This window comes from Rhinopithecus bieti, unplaced genomic scaffold (genome assembly GCF_001698545.2).
Source record: "Rhinopithecus bieti isolate Rb0 unplaced genomic scaffold, ASM169854v2 scaffold_4129, whole genome shotgun sequence".
Lineage (NCBI taxonomy): Eukaryota > Metazoa > Chordata > Mammalia > Primates > Cercopithecidae > Rhinopithecus > Rhinopithecus bieti.
The window spans coordinates 106,139-122,937 of NW_016804391.1; the positions used below are offsets into that span (position 1 = coordinate 106,139).

Genomic DNA, 16,799 nt, shown 5'->3' on the forward strand with positions numbered 1-16,799 from the left:
GGGCGGCTGTTGATGACAAAGGTGATTTCATTTGTTCTGTATTGAATACTTTGTACTTAAGAATATTAACTATTCTCTTCATTTTAAGTACAGAGAAATTGATGTATGAGGTGCTTATATGAACTGGCCAAAGATGTGGATCCAGTCTTAGATTTTTATTTATTCTGATTTTGTATGACTAGGTTTCTTCTTTTCCATGATTGTTTATTCATAAGGAAATTATAAAATGTAAGGGGAAATCCCCCAATATATTAAAATCATTACTTCTTCAATGCTCTTCCTTCTTGGCTTTTAATAATAAAAATAGCTTGTACATGCTCAGCGCTTGGAATTTACTTTCGCGTGCATTTTCTATGTCTCCTAATTCACAAGATTGTTGTTCTACCACTGGCCCCTGCTGAGGTCGGTCAGTGGTGACTTGGGGCCTTCCCCCTCTTGTTCTTTTGGATTGTATTAAGCACTTCTAGAGACATGATATCATGAAGTTACGTATTAGGAAGATGGCAAGAGCAGTTTGTAGACACTTTATGACAAATTATTATGATGATCATATATATGTGGCCTTTGATCCAAAGGTGAAGACTTTTATTTGGACTTCAATCTAAGGAGGAGTGAGCCCCTAGTCTGGTGTAATTTACCAGCTAATGCTATGTCCTGAAATTCCACTGAGATTAGTGGTCTTAAAGTATCACAGTACATCCCTGACTTTACAGTACATGAAGCTATAATATGGCTTAAGCAATGGTGGGGGTGGGGGTGGCTCCATATTTCTAATTCAAGTGTCTAGATATTTTAGGGAATATTAGAGTGATTTTACCTGTCGCTGAGTTGTCAGAAAGATTATAGTAGGGGATCTGCCATTGGGTCAGTCCTCTAGGAGTGGGCAGATCTTGATCGGTACAGTATTGGAGTGAGGTTACCATAATTAATAGTTCTTACATGTAGCTGATTTTTTTTTTGAGATGGAGTCTTGCTCAGTCACCCAGGCTGGAGTGCAATGGCACGATCTCGGCTCACTGCAACCTCCTTCTCCGGGGTTCAAGTGATTCTCCTGCCACAGCCTCCCAAGTAGCTGGGACTACAGGTGCCCACCACCACACCCAGGTAATTTTTGTATTTTTAGTAGAGATGGGTTTTTGCTATGTTGGCCAGGCTGGTCTTCAACTCCTGACCTCAGGTGATCCTCTCACCTTGCCCAAAGTCCTGGGATTACAGGCATGAGCCACCACACCTGGCTATGTATACCCAGTTCTTGAGCAGATAATTAAATCTCCTCCACCACAAAATGTGAAAATAAGGTACAAGAAGGCATGACATGAGAATCCACCTGCCCCTTTTCCCATCTGACTGTGATGCTGAGGTGTGGTGGAATTAGCCAAAAGATGTAGGAAGAAAACTTGGGTGAGCTACACCCAGAATAATTAATACTTAAGTCATCAAGGGTTGATTGTACTTGTAGGAGAACAGGTAACTTTCCCACATAAAGCTGAAATGCTAGTACAGAGAAATAGCCTTCCATTTGCTATTACAGGATCAATGTGCAGGTTCGATCACTTTTTTTTGGAAGCATAAGTATACTTTTGCCAAGAATAAAAATCACGTATAGCTATTGCACTACCAATAGGTCAATTCATGCTACAAATGTCCATGTGTTTCTAGGATGCCAGTGGCTACCGCTACCAGAAATAACTCCAATCACTCCCTTGACTAGTGTTGCTAGTTTGGTCTTTAGGGTTTAGCTAAGTGAGAGCATCAATGATGGGTTAAAGAAGAATTATTTGCAGACCACAATGAATAAATCACAGTCGATGCGCACTTTTGGCCAGGAAGAATGGCAGTGGAATCTTGCATGTCATTTGGTTGAAATTAAGACTAAATCTCTATATGTGCACACACCCACACTCACACCCCCACACACACATAACATATCACAGGGTTACAGCAGAATGAAAACAGTGAATAGGAATCACTAGTTGAAGGCTGCAGGTTTAAATAATCAGGACTGGCACGCTCAGATCAGCCCACCAGTGGTCTTCACTTTGTGAAATGGAACTAATGCCACAAGGAAACTGCATGGTTATTTCATCTGTTTACACATCTGCTTATATGTTCAGCTGAACTGTCACTGAAAACAAGAGCACCATTCTTGGGACATAAAACGAGGAGGGGAAACGTTCAGATAATCAACAGTTAAAAGAACAAGTAAAAAAATAAGCCAACAGCAGGTGTGGCATCTCTGGTATGCAAAACAACTAATGAAAGTGTTCAAAGGAATTATCAAGGCAAGCCATTAAGACTATAAACCATCAAAGGAGCAGCAGCAATACAGCAAGAGACGGAAGAAGAGGGTGAGCAACAGACTAGATCTTCCTGAAAGAGTGGCCTTGGCTCGACAGTTGTCTACCTTGTGCTGTCCTTAAAAAACAGGCCCAGTGCTACAGAAGAAAAATCTCCATGCCAAACCACTGCATTCAGAATGGTGATGATGTCTTCTTACAAAGGTAAACCCAAGATGACAACCACAAGCAAAAAAAACACTCTTTTGTTTTACCTTCAACAGATGAAATAGTCCATACAGTGCCATTCAATTTCCCATAGGCAGAAACCAAAGACCTCAGAATGAGAAAGTGATGGTTTTCACGTCACAAATGTTACATGTAGTCAGATTATGGAGCATTGAAAACATTTTTCAGTGCCTCTCGCTACACTAAATCTTGATGTTTCTGAAGTCTCTTGGAGTTTGAGATGTATTGGAATAGTTTTTCGCACCAAGATTAACATGGCACAGTCGGAACAGTCTACTGACAAATCCATGTCCTCTTACCTTACCCATAAGGTTCCCTAAGGGTTCCCTTCATTCTCACAATATTTCATTTTGAGATGACTTAAGGTCAGGTAGAAGGGACCACATGGGCCACTCTTCATCACTTCTCCTCCTAGCTCAGAGGCTCACAAGTGAGGCACTTGGCCCTTTGGCACTTCTAACATCTGGGGCTGGAAACCTGTTGCTGGATAAATACAGCTCAGCAAATCCCCAAACCATACTTCTATTCACTAAGGTGTTATGGGGTTTCTCCTGTTTGTGCATGTCTGCACACACACGCACAATTTCTTGTCCTCTCCCTCCATACATACAGACATACACCTAGTCATTGTGGTCCATCAAAACACAGCTTGTTTGGATGGAAGAAGAAAACTCTGCAGATGCTGTTATTTTTGGAAGCTTGCTTATCCCTCCTGAATGCCAACAATTTTGGCTTGGCATCCATTTCAAATCAAGCAAGGTGCATATCCAGGACAAAGCAATGTGCATTATGTCTGAAGGGACCCGCATCTTCAGTGAAACTCAGAATGTGGCCAGAACCAGCTAACTACCCGAACTGAAAGCACCCCATGTTCAGATTCAAACCAACTCAACACACATGTAAGGGGTGCCTATTGTGTGTAGGGTAAGGTGTCAAGTCCTTTTTTATTTGGATTAAGCTCAAATAAGAAAGGACCTGAACCGAATGTGGGATGTGTATGTGTGTACATGTACACATTTGCAAACACACAGGTTTATGTGGGTATTAATATTGAGTGGAAAATCTGGCTTTTTATTTGTGTCTTTTTTTTTTTTTTTTTTTTTCAGTCTGATTTGGGTATATCTGTTTTGGCAAGTTGTGGGCAGCTCTCTTTTACTTTTGTCACCCAGAGGCTTCCGTAGACAAAAGGAAAGGAGAGAGGTGTATTCAAAGACCCCCATGGCGAAGAGCCCATCCCCAAGCCTGACACGACCCCCTCTCCCAGGGGACCCCTCTTCTGGACTGGCTTCACTGTTGGCTACTTCAGTGCATCTGACCCCCACCCCCCGCGTGAAGACCTGAGATTGAGCGTGGATTTCTGTTCTCCACCAACTCTGCAGCAAGGGCCCTGCCAGAGGCGTCGCTTCCTGTCATCTCCTCTTCCCGCTCCCAAGTAGAGGCACCTAAACAGAGATTAGATTTCTGGTTTCAAGGCATGTCGGACCAAGCACGCTGAATGAACATGAGTTAGTTAATTAGCTCGGTCTCTCTTCTTTCCGTTCCCTGGTCTGAATGTTCCTTGATGGCAAAGCGACCAGGATAGAGTTGGTTTGCATCTTAAGACCTATGGGTAATGCTTCTGGAGTGGGGAGATTTATTTAGCAACTGCTTGAACTTGTGTATGGGGTCGGGAAGGAGGTGGAGCTGACCCCAATGGGGCTATCGGAGATTGGGGTGTGGGTGGTGCCCACTGCCACGCTGACACCCCGGGCCTCGATGATGGCAGACAGGAGCTGCTGCTGCTGCTGGCGCAGGGTGTCGGCGATGAGCAGAGGCAGGGAGTTGAAGCTGGCGGTGAGATGCTCCAGCTTCGACTCCAGGCTGCCAATCTGCTTCTCCAGGTCTTCGCTCCGGTCATTGAGTTCCGTGATTAAGTCATACATGACATTCTGCATCTGTGTGGAGAGACAGGCGAGAGACAGGGAGATGACAGGTCATCACAGAGGAATCTGCAGTGGGAGAAATGAAATGCCCTCCACAGTATGACAGGAGCCACTTCCACACCAGTTGATCTGGTCAAGGAAGGATACAGGCTTCTTTCGTGGGGATGGGGAGGCTGAAGTGTGCACATCTGTGTTTTCTTATTACAAAAATAATGAGTATTAATGACAGCATTTTATTAGAAAATATGCACCGAGAGGGAAAAAAGTGGCCCCTTTTTTTCTTAAATAAAGTGAGTCTCTAAATTGTCTCTTATTCTCACAGGGCCACAACCTCTCAGCTCACGTGGCTGCTGGCATCTAATGATTCCAGAGAAGACACTGGTGCGGAATGGACAGTGCAGTGGGTGTATAATTAGTAGGCCAGGGCTCAAGTACACATCTGCAGCTCACTAACAGTGTGCCCTCTGACAGGCGCCTGGCCTCTCTCAATCTCGACTGCCTTATACAATTGGAGTTAATAATAACTATACACAGTTAGGAGTTATTGCACATCTCCCAACCTCTATTTTAACACAGCAGCCAGGAAGTATAGTGAATTAACTCTCAAGCACAGTGCTTAGCCAAAGGGGGCTGCCTTGCTAAGGTGTGGCCCTTCCCCTGTCTGATCCACAATGCCTCAGGGTGGGACATCCCTGAAGGGCCACTCTGAAGGGCTGAGGTCTTTGTTGACTGTATCCCAGTTCAAACTCTCCCTCTGACCGATCCTGCTTCCCTCACTCCTTGGCGGGGGTCCTGAGGGTGCTCCCCGCAGAGCTCCCCAGTACCCCTCCTGCACTCAGCACTGACTCTCCGTGTTCCAGGGGTGCCGACCGATTACCAGTGTTCCTTCCCCAACATCTTATGGCCCCCTTGTTGGTCTGCAGAGTCTCAGTCTATGCAACAGATATTTTTCTCCCCGCAAATCAGCAAATGCCATCTTGGCTGTGTATATCAGACTCGGGAACAAGATTCATGGGCGTCTTCAGCCTCCCACGTGTCAGGGAGTGAGGCTCCTAGGGCGGCAATGCAGAGGGCCAGGCCGGTGGTTGCTTGGTCATCCCTGAAGTACTGTGGCTCTTTGGGTTTCTGGTGATCTGCTGGTGACACCCCAATCCTATTTCACCTGAAATTTCAGGTTACTCTAGGAAGATGTGGAAACGATTTATGCCCCAGGGACCAAAGCAGCAGCAAGTAAGGTGAGAGGAAAAAAGAGGAGTAAAAGAAGATGTGAGAAGCTAGAGAAGAATGAAGGGGAGCAGGGATGCAAAATGCAGTGAGGCCTCCCCAGCAGACTCCAGGCCCCATGGGGAAATTCACTGGGGCAGCATAAGGTCACGAGGTGGCATGGAGATGGCCCTGCCCCCATGAGCTCCGCTGTGGCCAGAGCAGGACACCGTGTTGTGGATGCCCTTGGAGGACAGGGTGACTTTAGAAGTGAAAGCACTCCCTTTATTAATCAACATGACAGAACCTCTTTGAGGCGCACATTCTTCCCGGAATATGCAAAATCACCCCTTTCATTTGACCACAGGGGTACCCTGATGAGCTCTGGACTCAGAGTCCAAGCCTCTGGGTTGTGGCCCCTGCACTGGTGCTCACCAACTGCCTGTCTGTGGGATGGTTACTTTGTTTGTTTGGATCTTGGTTTCCTCATCTATATTGATAATCAGAACTACCATTTGCAAAACCTTTATGGTTTACAAAGCATTTTCACAGATATCATCTTATTCGATCACCTGAGCCTCCGATGGTAGGAATTATTTTTATATTTCAGCTGAAGTAATTGAAGCAATCGGGGAAAGACTCCAAGCCCTCCCAGCTCTGCCAGCCTATAGGACAGCAATTCAATACAGACATAATATGTGGAGGCCACGTGCCATATTCTTAATTTAGAGAGGACCAAAGGGCAGGAGTGGGAAGGCGGTGAGTTGGGAGGCTACAGCACAAAGACAGAAAAGAGAGAGAACACGGCGTTATCGTCTCCCCTGTTCCGTTGCTTGGTGACAGGATGCCGGGGGAATATGGACCAGTGTGAAGTGTGCTAAGCTGCCGCCAGGACCTTGGGTGAGTCTCATGGGAGGAAAAGACAAAGACTGGGCGAATGTCAGAGTTCACCTCCTCCCCAGATCTCCCCATGGGGGTTCTGCAGATTTTTTCCCTTAACCCTTTCCTGCACACTCTTTCTTTCCAGGTAACTTGCTCCTGGGTTATTTACAGCTTAGTTCCCCCACCCAATTCACAGGAGTGTCCTTCCAGTTCACTGAGGGGTTCGCTTCACCCAGTCTGCTCTGTGGGCCCCATCTCTCCGAGAGGCCGTGGGTGGCACTGCAGAAATGCAGGTTTGAAAGTTGGGTTTGCCCGATGTCCCCAGGGAACATCAGTCACAGTGTGTCCTGCAAGGTGAGAGGAGAGACAGGAAGCACTGCTACTCATAGAAGAAACATCCTGGGGCATCTCGTTGGGCTATTCCTGAAGCTCACAGGTGGGTCTCTAGCCCTGTTTGCTCCGTATGACCCTCTTCCTGGTCAATGCTGATTGGTCCCAGGGTGGATACATGGCCCAAACTGGCCAATCATTTCTTCTCTTCTGAGAATTTAGAATTAAGACTAGTAGGGGGCCAATTAGTCTTTACCTGTGGCTAAAACTATCATATGTACTCTCTGAATTGGAGCCTGTTACAGTGTGTTGTGGGGACGGGAGGCATAGAGGGAGAGAAAGAGAGGGAGAGAGAGAGGGAGAGGAAGAGAGAGACAGGGAGAGGGAGAGAGAACTGAAGCAGTCACTTGTACAGAAAGAGACAGAAGCGATGGTGAGAGACCTCCTGGTTGTGGGGGCTTCCCAGGTCTGGTTCAAGTCAGTTCCTTCCTGCAGTCTGGCCACATGTCTCCTTTGAGGTTCTGCCTGGAATGAGACTCCTTATATCCTTAGAATAGATTTCTCCATTTTTAAACCTAGTCCCAGCAGGTTTCTGATATTAAAACCAACACACCCAAAAACCTGAGGGAGTTCTCTCCTGCATGCCCACGTTCCACTCCCACCCCAGGCTCCTAGGAACCACCCTGCACTCCACGTGAACGCCCTCCTCCAAAGGCACGCAGGCCTGGAGGCTTCTCCCCAACTGTGCCAAGCCACTTACTCCCCGACTGAAGTCCTCACAGGTTTAGGAGGCCCTTTCTTTTGTTCAATCCCTTTATTAAACAAGGCGCCTGCACGTGGCCCGAGAACTAGTGATTTCTCTGATTGCACTCTTTTCAAAGGGTGCTTAATGTGCCTGAGGGAGTTTCTCTTGCTTACCCAGGGAATGTGTTCCATTATGATAATTGACATCTGCTGGAATGTTCTGCCAGCCTGGCCCTGGGCTGTATGCTTAATATACAATTCCTATCAAGAGGCAATGAGGAGAGGGGGCTGAGGTGGGGGAAGCCCTTTCTTCAGTGGCACCGACTCTCAGCTCTGCCAGCAGTGTGGCCTTCAGCTCCCTCACCTGGGTGATTTGCAAGAGGACAGAGTTTCTTTACAGTATTTATGGCAGCTCAGGGCCAGAAACAGAGTGGCAGAGTGATGGTGAGCCTCACGCCCTAGGGCTCTCAAAGGAGGGTTCTCTTTTTGGGTATCTTCATGTTCCTTGTAGGCTATCTGCCTCTGGAGAAGTAAAGAAATGCACCCCCACACACACACCACTGCCACCAATTTGAGGCCAGAAAAACTGGTTGTTAAGGATTGGAAGATGCACAAAAATGAAGTTCCAAGTATTACAGCAAACCGGTGTGACCTGGGCAGTCAGCATGGTTATCGCTGCCGTCTGGTCCTTGCTAGCATGCTTCACAGCCGTGCAAACTCAAGCCCAACCTCAGGAGCCCCTCTGTGCAGCTCATAAAATGACACGGGAAAGGTTCGGTCAGCTCATTAATTCCACGCAAAGACACACCTGAGCGATTTCACTTAAGAAACAAATGCCAAGTTTTAAAAGACCACAAGACATACTGGTAGATTGCAAATGGAACAAACTGGAGCATAGGTATTTTTGAACCAGGCAGAAATTTTTCTTTGCTTGCCTGGTCCTGCTCTGTCCAGTGCGAACCCAGCCAGGACTCACAGGTGAGCCTGAGAAGACTCAGTGTCTGCACATTCTAGGGGATGTCTCCAGACACTGCCACTCACCTTGGAAAGGTCCACCAGGGTGTTGGCTTGGTCACTCAGCTTCCTCTGCTCCATCTTGACACTCCTCAACCTGTGGGGAAGAGTGATAACAGGCAAGCCCTTCAAGTTCATGCAAAGGCTTAGCCCCACCAGATCCTCCAGCCCTTCCGCTGCCTCTGATTTTGGAACCCAGCATGGGGACCGTGAACCTGGGGAAGAACTCAGGCTTTTACTTTCCAGGGGCTTGTCACATCCCCCCAGAAAGCAAACTCTTGTCCCAACGCATGCTCACCTTCAGTCACTGGTTTCCTGCTATTCCCAGATCATTTCCCTGCCTCTATGCCTGGGCTGCGCCTTCCATCTTGAGTGCCTTATTCTCAGTTTTTCAGGGGTTCCCCAAACCTCTCCATCAGAATAAATGTTTTCATCCTTTGCTTTTCCACTTTTAAAAACTCCCCCATTGCCGGGCACGGTGGCTCAAGCCTGTAATCCCAGCACTTTGGGAGGCCGAGACGGGCGGATCACGAGGTCAGGAGATCAAGACCATCCTGGCTAACACGGTGAAACCCCGTCTCTACTAAAAAGTACAAAAACTAGCCGGGCAAGGTGGCGGGTGCCTGTAGTCCCAGCTACTCGGGAGGCTGAGGCAGGAGAATGGGGTAAACCCGGGAGGCGGAGCTTACAGTGAGCTGAGATCCAGCCACTGCACTCCAGCCTGGGCGACAGAGTGAGACTCTGTCTCAAAAAAAAATAAAAAATAAAAAAAATTAAAAAAAAAAAAACTCCCCCATCACAGAAAGCATCAGCCACAGTTTGTTTTGATTTGAGTTGCAATGCATGGGGGGTGTGTGTGTGTGTGTGTGCACTGTGTGTGTGGTGTGTGTTCTGTGTGTGTGTGGCATGTGTGTGGATTTTGTGTGTGGTTTGTGTGGTGTGTGTTATGTGTGTTGTGTGTGTGCTGTGTGTGGGTGTGTGTGTGTGCTGTGTGTTTGGGGGCATGTGGTGTGTGTGTGGTTTGTGTGTGTGTGGTGTGTGTGTGGGGGCATGTAGTGTGTGGTTTGTCTGTGTGGTATGGTGTTTGTATGTGTTGTGTGTGGTGTGTGGGGGCGTGTGTGTGATGTGTGTTGTGTGTTGTGTGCATGGGGTGTGTGTGGTGTGTGTGGTGTGTGTATGGGTGTGTTTGTGGTGTGTGTCATATGTGTGGTGTGTGTGTGTGGTGCGTGCGTGTATGTGTGTTGGTGTGTGTGGGGTGTGTGGTGTGTGGTGGTTGTTGTGTGTGGCGTGTTTGGTGTGTGTTTGTGTGTGTGGGTGTGTGGGTGGTTCATGTGGTATGTGGTGGGCATGTGTGTGGTGTGGTGTGTTTGGCTGTGTCTATGGGGTGTGTGTGTGGTGCTGTGTGGTGAGTCTGTGTTGTGTGTGTTGTTTTGTGTTGTGTTGGGGCATGTTGTGGTGGGTGTATGGTGTGTGTCGTGGTCTGTGTTATGTGTGGTTGTGTGTGTGGCATGTGTGTGGTGTGTGTTTTGGGCATGTGGTTGGTGGTGGTTTGTATGTGTGTGGCGGTGGTTGGTGTGTGTGGGTGTGTGTGGTTTGTGTGGTGTTGGGGGCGTGAGTGTGTGGTGTGTGTTTGTGGTGTGTGTGTGTATGGAGGTGTGGTGTGTGTATGCGGCTGTGCTGTGTGTGGCTTGTGGCTTGTGTGGTTTGTGTGTGCATGGTGTGTTTGGCGTGTGTGTGCTGTGTGTGGTGTGTGTGGGGGCATGTGTGTTGTGGGTGTGGTGTGTAGAGGGTGTGTGTGGTGTGTATGGTGTGTAGTACATTTGATGTGTGGTTTGTGTGTAGTTTGTGTATGTGGTTTGTGTGGTTTGTGTGGTTTGTGTGCTGTGTGTGGTGTGTGTGGTGTGGGTGTGTGTGTGTGTAGTGTGTGGTGTGTATGTGTGTGGTGTGTGTGTTGTGTTTGTGTGTGTCATATGTGTGGTGTGTGTGTGGCATGGGGTGGGTGGTGTGTGTGAAGTGTGTGTGGGGTGTGTGTGTGGTGTTTGTGTGTGGTGTATATGGTGTGTGTGATGTGTGGTGTGTGGTGTGTGTGGTGTGTGGTGTATATGGTGTGTGTGAGGTGTGTGTGGGGTGTGTGTGTGGTGTTTGTGTGTGGTGTGTGTGGTGTGTGGTGTATGTGGTGTGTGTGTGGTGTGGTGTTTGTGTGTGATGTATATGGTGTGTGTGATGTGTGGTGTGTGGTGTGTGTGGTGTGTGGTGTGTATGGTGTGTGTGAGGTGTGTGAGGGGTGTGTGTGTGGTGTTTGTGTGTGGTGTGTATGGTGTGTGGTGTGTGTAGTGTGAGGTGTGTGTGGGGTGTGTGTGTGGTGTTTGTGTGTGGTGTGTGTGGTGTGTGGCGTCTGTGGGGTGTGTGTGTGGTGTGGGGTGTGTGTGTGGTGTGTATGGTGTGTGTGAGGTGTGTGGAGGGTGTGTGTGGTGTGTATGGTGTGTGTGATGTGTGTGGGTGTGTGTGTGTAGAATGTAGACGCCCTTAGAGGTTCTTACTCTAGTTTTTACCTTCCATAACAGCCTGCCCAATTTCTGGCATGTGGCTGGTGCAGTCAGTGAGTGATCAGACCCACTTCACCACTCCACTTGTTGAGTGGAACAGAATGGATTTCTTCTGTGCCTCCTAAGTATATGAGAAGCTACTGACAGAGTTGTAGGAGTCCCACCGCTCCCAATCTGGTTATCTGATGGCTGAACCGCTCTGGCATACTCACTGGTGGATAGCTTGGAGGAACTTCCTCTGGTGTTTCCTGACTTTGGCATGGTCAATCTTCTTTAGCAGCTTTGTGTGTTTATAGATTAACCATGTTTCCCGAAGGACATTGGCTGCAGCATTCTTGATCTAAGGAAGAATAAATAAAGCAGGCTGCTATCAGGTTCATTTTCTTAGGTTCACATAATATTTTTTGTGTGTGTGGTTGCTACTGTAGTCTACCTCACGAGGAAACGATTTTGCAATGATCTATTTTCTTAACCAAAATCACGGAACTCCTAGAAAAGATGATTAAGGCCAGGCATGGTGGCTCCTGCCTGTAATCTCAGAACTTTGGCGGCCGAAGCAGGTGGATCACCTGAGGTCAGGAGTTCGAGACCAGCCTGGACAACACGGTCAAAGCTGTCTCTACAAAAAATACAAAATTCGCCAGGTATGGTGGCTCATGCCTATAATACTAGCTACTTGGGAGACTGAGGCAGGAGACTCGCTTGAACCTGGAAGGCGGAGGTTGCAATGAGCTGAGATCGTGCCATACTCCAGCCTGGTCAACAAGACTGAAACTCTGTCTCAAGAAAAAAAAGAAAAGAAAAGAAACGAAAAGAAAGAAAAGGTGATTAAAATTCATCTGCTATTAATCTTGTGTTGGACACTGCAGACTAGAGCTAAATTAAAGGGTTTCTTTCTTTCTTTCTTTCTTTCTTTCTTTCTTTCTTTCTTTCTTTCTTTCTTTCTTTCTCTTTCTTCCTTTCTTCCTTCCTTCCTTTCTTTTTTCTTTTCTTCTTTCTCTTTTCTCTCTCTTTCTTTCTTTCTATCTTTCTTTCTTTCTTCTTTTTTCTTGATTATTTCAGTACTGTCTCTTGAGTGCTGTTGCTGATGCTATATTTAGACAGGTTGCATGAGAAAGACCTTGAGTCCCGGGGTCCCCCTGGAAAATAGCTAGCAATATACCACTGCTGCCCTTACATGCAGACTTCCGAGCTTCACCTGAGATTGCCACTTAGTGTATATGGTACGTTGCTTGGATTCAGAGAGTAAACAGATTTCCTATCAGCTGGAGATTTTAAAAGACTTCTTTGAGAAAATGTCTTTCCCACTAATTGGAACTATAGGTACCAATAAGCCCACTGTCTCCTTTCCCAAATGGCCAAAAACATTTGCACTGCAATTTTACATGTAAATGTAATTGGCACAAAACAGAAATAATTTCAAAGCAATGTCTGAAAATCAGTGAAGATATTTAGGTGTGAAACCAGAGCTTCCTCTTTCCCAAGGCTGGCTTCTTCACTGTGCATTGCAATCACACGTTTCAACATATGACGCTGTCATCTGTTGACATGGAAACCACTGATATCACCAGGCTCACGACTGAGCTGAGACATATCAATGGCATCCAGATGGCAGGGGACAAAGTTTTAATCCAAACACAGACATCCTCAGCAATTAGTAACAAGAGCAAGAGAAAACATTCCTTATTAAGCACACGCTAAACAGATTTTTGATTAACCATCCCCATTTCTGTCAGTCATGCAGATTGGCACAGGTCCACAGGCCTGGGGCCTGGAAATAAGTAGGCCAGCCTAATAGAAATCAAGTTACTAGCCAGAAAGGATTTTAATAAAATTAGAGACTATAGACCTGCTTCTTCAGACTGACATCAACAGATGGGACGTTGTTAAAATACTGAGACGTGTGGGAAGGCTAGGAAACCTTGTTTTGCAGGCTGATAACTTTTGTGTGTGTATGTTTTAAAAATTTATTACTAAGGCTGGATTATATTTTTCATTGGCGCTGAAGTGATGTTTTAAAAGAACAGCTAAGTCTTCTCAGAAATGTCTAAGGGACATAAATATTGCTTTTTAAAAATGCAGTAAAGATCCACCATGAAAATAGTTTTAAATGACTTAATTGCCCGCCTCTAGTACTCTCTTGCTTGAAAGGAAGCAGGTTGTGGTGAGAAGTTGGAAACAGTGGATGTCCAGGAGAGGACACTGTGGTCTCTGGGGTTCTGCTCAGGGAACTAGAGTGAACAGCAGCCTCCTGGCAAAAAAGGCAGCACGCAAGGGAAGCCTCGCTCTCTGCAGAGCACACATTGAATACTATTGCCCTCCTCTTGCAGGGAGAGGGGGCAATTGGAGGTGTCATTTCTTCAGTTTCCCTAGGCACTTAGCCTCTTAGGAAAGCCTCAAGGAAACGGGAAAGTCTGCAGGTGAATCCCTGCTCTGTCAATTATTAAGCAGTTTAGGAGTAAATGCTTCATTATCTGTAAGATGTGAAAAATAAAGAGGGCTGCTATGAGGTAGTGATGATGGTGCTGGGGGCAACAGCTAACATCTACCAGGTGCAGCCGCAGGTCTGAGTACTTCATATGTCTAAGCTCCTTTAATCCTTACCACAACCCCATCGGGGAGGTGCTAACATTATCCACATTTTTCAGATAAAGAAACCAAGACACAGACCAAGACTAGACAATTATAAATGGCAAACTGAGTCAGTGTGGGTTTGAATGCTGCATAAAATGTAAAGTACCATACAGATATTAGTTAATATCATCTAGCTCAAACCCCTCATTGAACATATGAGGAAACCACTTCAGAGATGGGATGTGAGAGCCAGAATCACACAGCTAGCTAATGGCAAAGTCAAAACAAGAGCCAGGTCCAGGAAGAGCAGAAGGTTTTCATGTGGACTGAAGGAAAGACAAACAAAATCATTTCCTGTTTTCTGGGATCAAGGAATTGGAAAGAACATTGGATTTTTTTTTTTTTTAATCATCATGGCCCTCACTTAGCAATGTGACAGAACATGGAGTCCAGGTCCTGCACTTAAAGTCAGCCCAAATGTAAGATACTGAAGTCACAGCACAGCCCGGGTAGCTGACAGAGGCAGTCACATCATCTTTATGAGTTTGGAGGGAGGCCGCTGTGCATTCGGGAAAGTGATGTTAACTGCCAGCCCTTGCACTGACTCTGAAATTAATTACCAGCAAACAGTCTGGCACAAAGCTAAGTAGATCAATATCTGCGAGAGAAAAAGAAATAGGCTTTTAACTGCACTGGGCTTTCCCAGGTGGATGGTAAATGCTATTGTGGCCAGGGTCTCCCTCCAGTTCACCTGGCTGATTGATCTAAGCATTGCTGGGGTCAGGAGCAGATGAGGTCATATGCCCTTCCTCAGATTTGCCGAGCCTCCGAAGGGCTCCATGCACCCTTCCTTGATGGAGGCTTGGGTACCTCCTGACCTCTCCTGGTGGGCAGAGGCACCAGGGCCAAAAGACGCTCTTAGGGTGCAGCAGCGCGAGGGGGCAGGGCTTTAGATGAAAGCAGCAAGCCAGAAAGAGTGGCTCAACATTGGCCACAATCGGGTGGGTTTGGGGATGGTTAGGAGGGAAGTGAATGGAAATCCAGCTGTCCTGCCTCCAAAATGGGCTGATTGTTTTCTGCAAGCCCAGAAACTCTCCACCAAAAAAATTGCTTTCACTCTGATTGGGGCCAGAGAATGGGCTCTATGACCCACTTTAGGAAGGGCTCTAAAATTAATGGGCCTGAACAAGAAAGTGGTCCAATGAAGACCTTGAAAATTATTGTGACAGCTAACATATACTGAGTGCTTACTATGTGCCAGGATCTGTGCTAAGCATGTATGTCTGCACTGTTTCATTAACCCTCAGAAAAACTTGACAAATAGATGTGATCATGAGCTCTATCTTGGACCCACTACTGAACTCTATGAGACTCTCTTTATTCATACATTTGAGGAACAATTAATGAGCACCTATGATTGGCCAGACATTGTACTAGCAAGTAAGGGTACCACAGTGAACAAATCAATAACATTCTTGGCCTTATGGAACTTACAATCTTGTGGAGAAGATGGTATGCAGTTTATATTATACCATCAGGTAACAAGCACTTAAAAAAATACAACAACAAAGCAGGATCCGGGGCTAGAGAGTGATGCAAGTGCTACCGGCATCTGTGAAATGGGATTACTGTGTTGACTAAATGAGAATATACTTAAAACATTAGCACAGACCCTGGCAATATGCCTCAATACATGGTATCTTTGTTAATATTCTCCTCTTCCGATAAACATCAGCTTCCTTCCAATTTCCCCAGCCCGCAAGAAAACATACAACAGAACACACATCGCTTCCTTGAGCGCTTGGCCATAGCATCCCATGTCAATGACTTGCTCTGGCCACCTCTCTGCCCAGGTAATCTGCTACTCGCTATTACAGAGGGGCTGTCGGTTGCGGCAAGAATGCTTGGGGCAGGAGTACAAGGGGGTTGAAAGGAGCACCTTTCTTGGGCACCCTAAGCCTCCAGCAGCCCCAGGAGTCCTGGGAAATTACAGGAGTCCCATTAGCAGAGTCCCCCAGAGAAGAAATTACTGGCATGCCCTTTATGCTGCCAGGAACCCTTGCCAGAGAAGTATTCTACTTGGAGGTTGGAGACGAGGAAAGGGAGGCCCGGCCGGTGGGTGTGATTTAAATACATGCATCTTGGACAATTTCTTCACTATGTTCACACAGTGAACATAGTGTTAAGTACAGTTTAAGACTGTACTTAAACAAACCTAGATGGTACAGCCTACTACACCCCTAGGCTGTATGGTGTAGCCTATCGCTTCTAGGCTACAAGCCTGTATGGCACATTTCTGCACTGTAGGCAACGGTAACACAAATAACTAGGGGAGAGGAATTTTTCAGCTCTGTTAGAGCCTTCTGAGACCACCTTGGTATATGTGCTCCATCACTGACTGAAACGTTGTTATGCAGTGCATGACTGTAACTTGAAGGAGTTACACAGGCTGAAACTAGGCTGAGTGAGGATCAGATCACTATCGGAGAACCTGCAAGCCGGCCCTTGACTGAAGGTGTCCATTACATATAGGACTAGAGAAGGGGGCCGATTCCTCTTTCCCATTTGCCAAGCCCACTCTCCCCTCATCACCACCCCGCACACTTGCTCTGGCTTCCCCAGTTACCCTCTCTTTCATCACCCTGCTTGCACCTCCTCTTTTTCCTCCCCCTGTTCTATTCCACACTCCCTTTGCAGGCTTCTCTGCCTGCCTGACCCGGAGGCCCTCACTGACCACTTAGAACTGGGAGCTCCACCTGTCTGGCTGGCAGGAAATTGGGTGGAGAGAGAGGAGATATATTTCCGTTGTTCAAAGTTGGAGCTTGAGGTTCTCCCTGTAGCAATATGGTAATGGGTGGTGGATAATTCTATAATGCTATTTATGTGATACTCAGTTAGGGTAGAGTTAAATTGGCTTTTCTCTTCAGCAGGCCTGGGACCCTAACCCCACGCTGAGTTCCAAGGAACTGACCACCCTAAAGCTGCCTGCCTGATGGTCTGAGAGCAACTGGATCTTGCATAGGGTGGGGGCCCCCTCACCCCTTTCTGGGCCTTCGTCT

At 46.8% G+C, this 16,799-nt stretch overlaps 1 protein-coding gene across 15 annotated transcripts in view; it reads right to left on the reverse strand.

The window, feature by feature from the left end:
* Nucleotides 1-1,168: 1,168 nt before the first annotated feature.
* KCNN3 (potassium calcium-activated channel subfamily N member 3) overlaps nucleotides 1,169-16,799 on the reverse strand; it is a 210,214-nt gene continuing 194,583 nt past the window's right edge. For 14 of the 15 annotated variants that reach the window (XM_017867698.1, XM_017867696.1, XM_017867711.1 and 11 more), the window contains 3 exons: nucleotides 11,379-11,506; nucleotides 8,648-8,717; nucleotides 4,136-4,459 (listed from right to left, as the gene is read on the reverse strand). In XM_017867698.1, the coding sequence (XP_017723187.1) occupies nucleotides 4,163-4,459; nucleotides 8,648-8,717; nucleotides 11,379-11,506 (495 nt within the window). In that variant the 3' untranslated portion in view covers nucleotides 4,136-4,162. Of the gene's footprint in view, nucleotides 3,968-4,135; nucleotides 4,460-8,647; nucleotides 8,718-11,378; nucleotides 11,507-16,799 lie in introns of those variants that run through there. The other variant, XM_017867697.1, reaches the window with a different exon arrangement.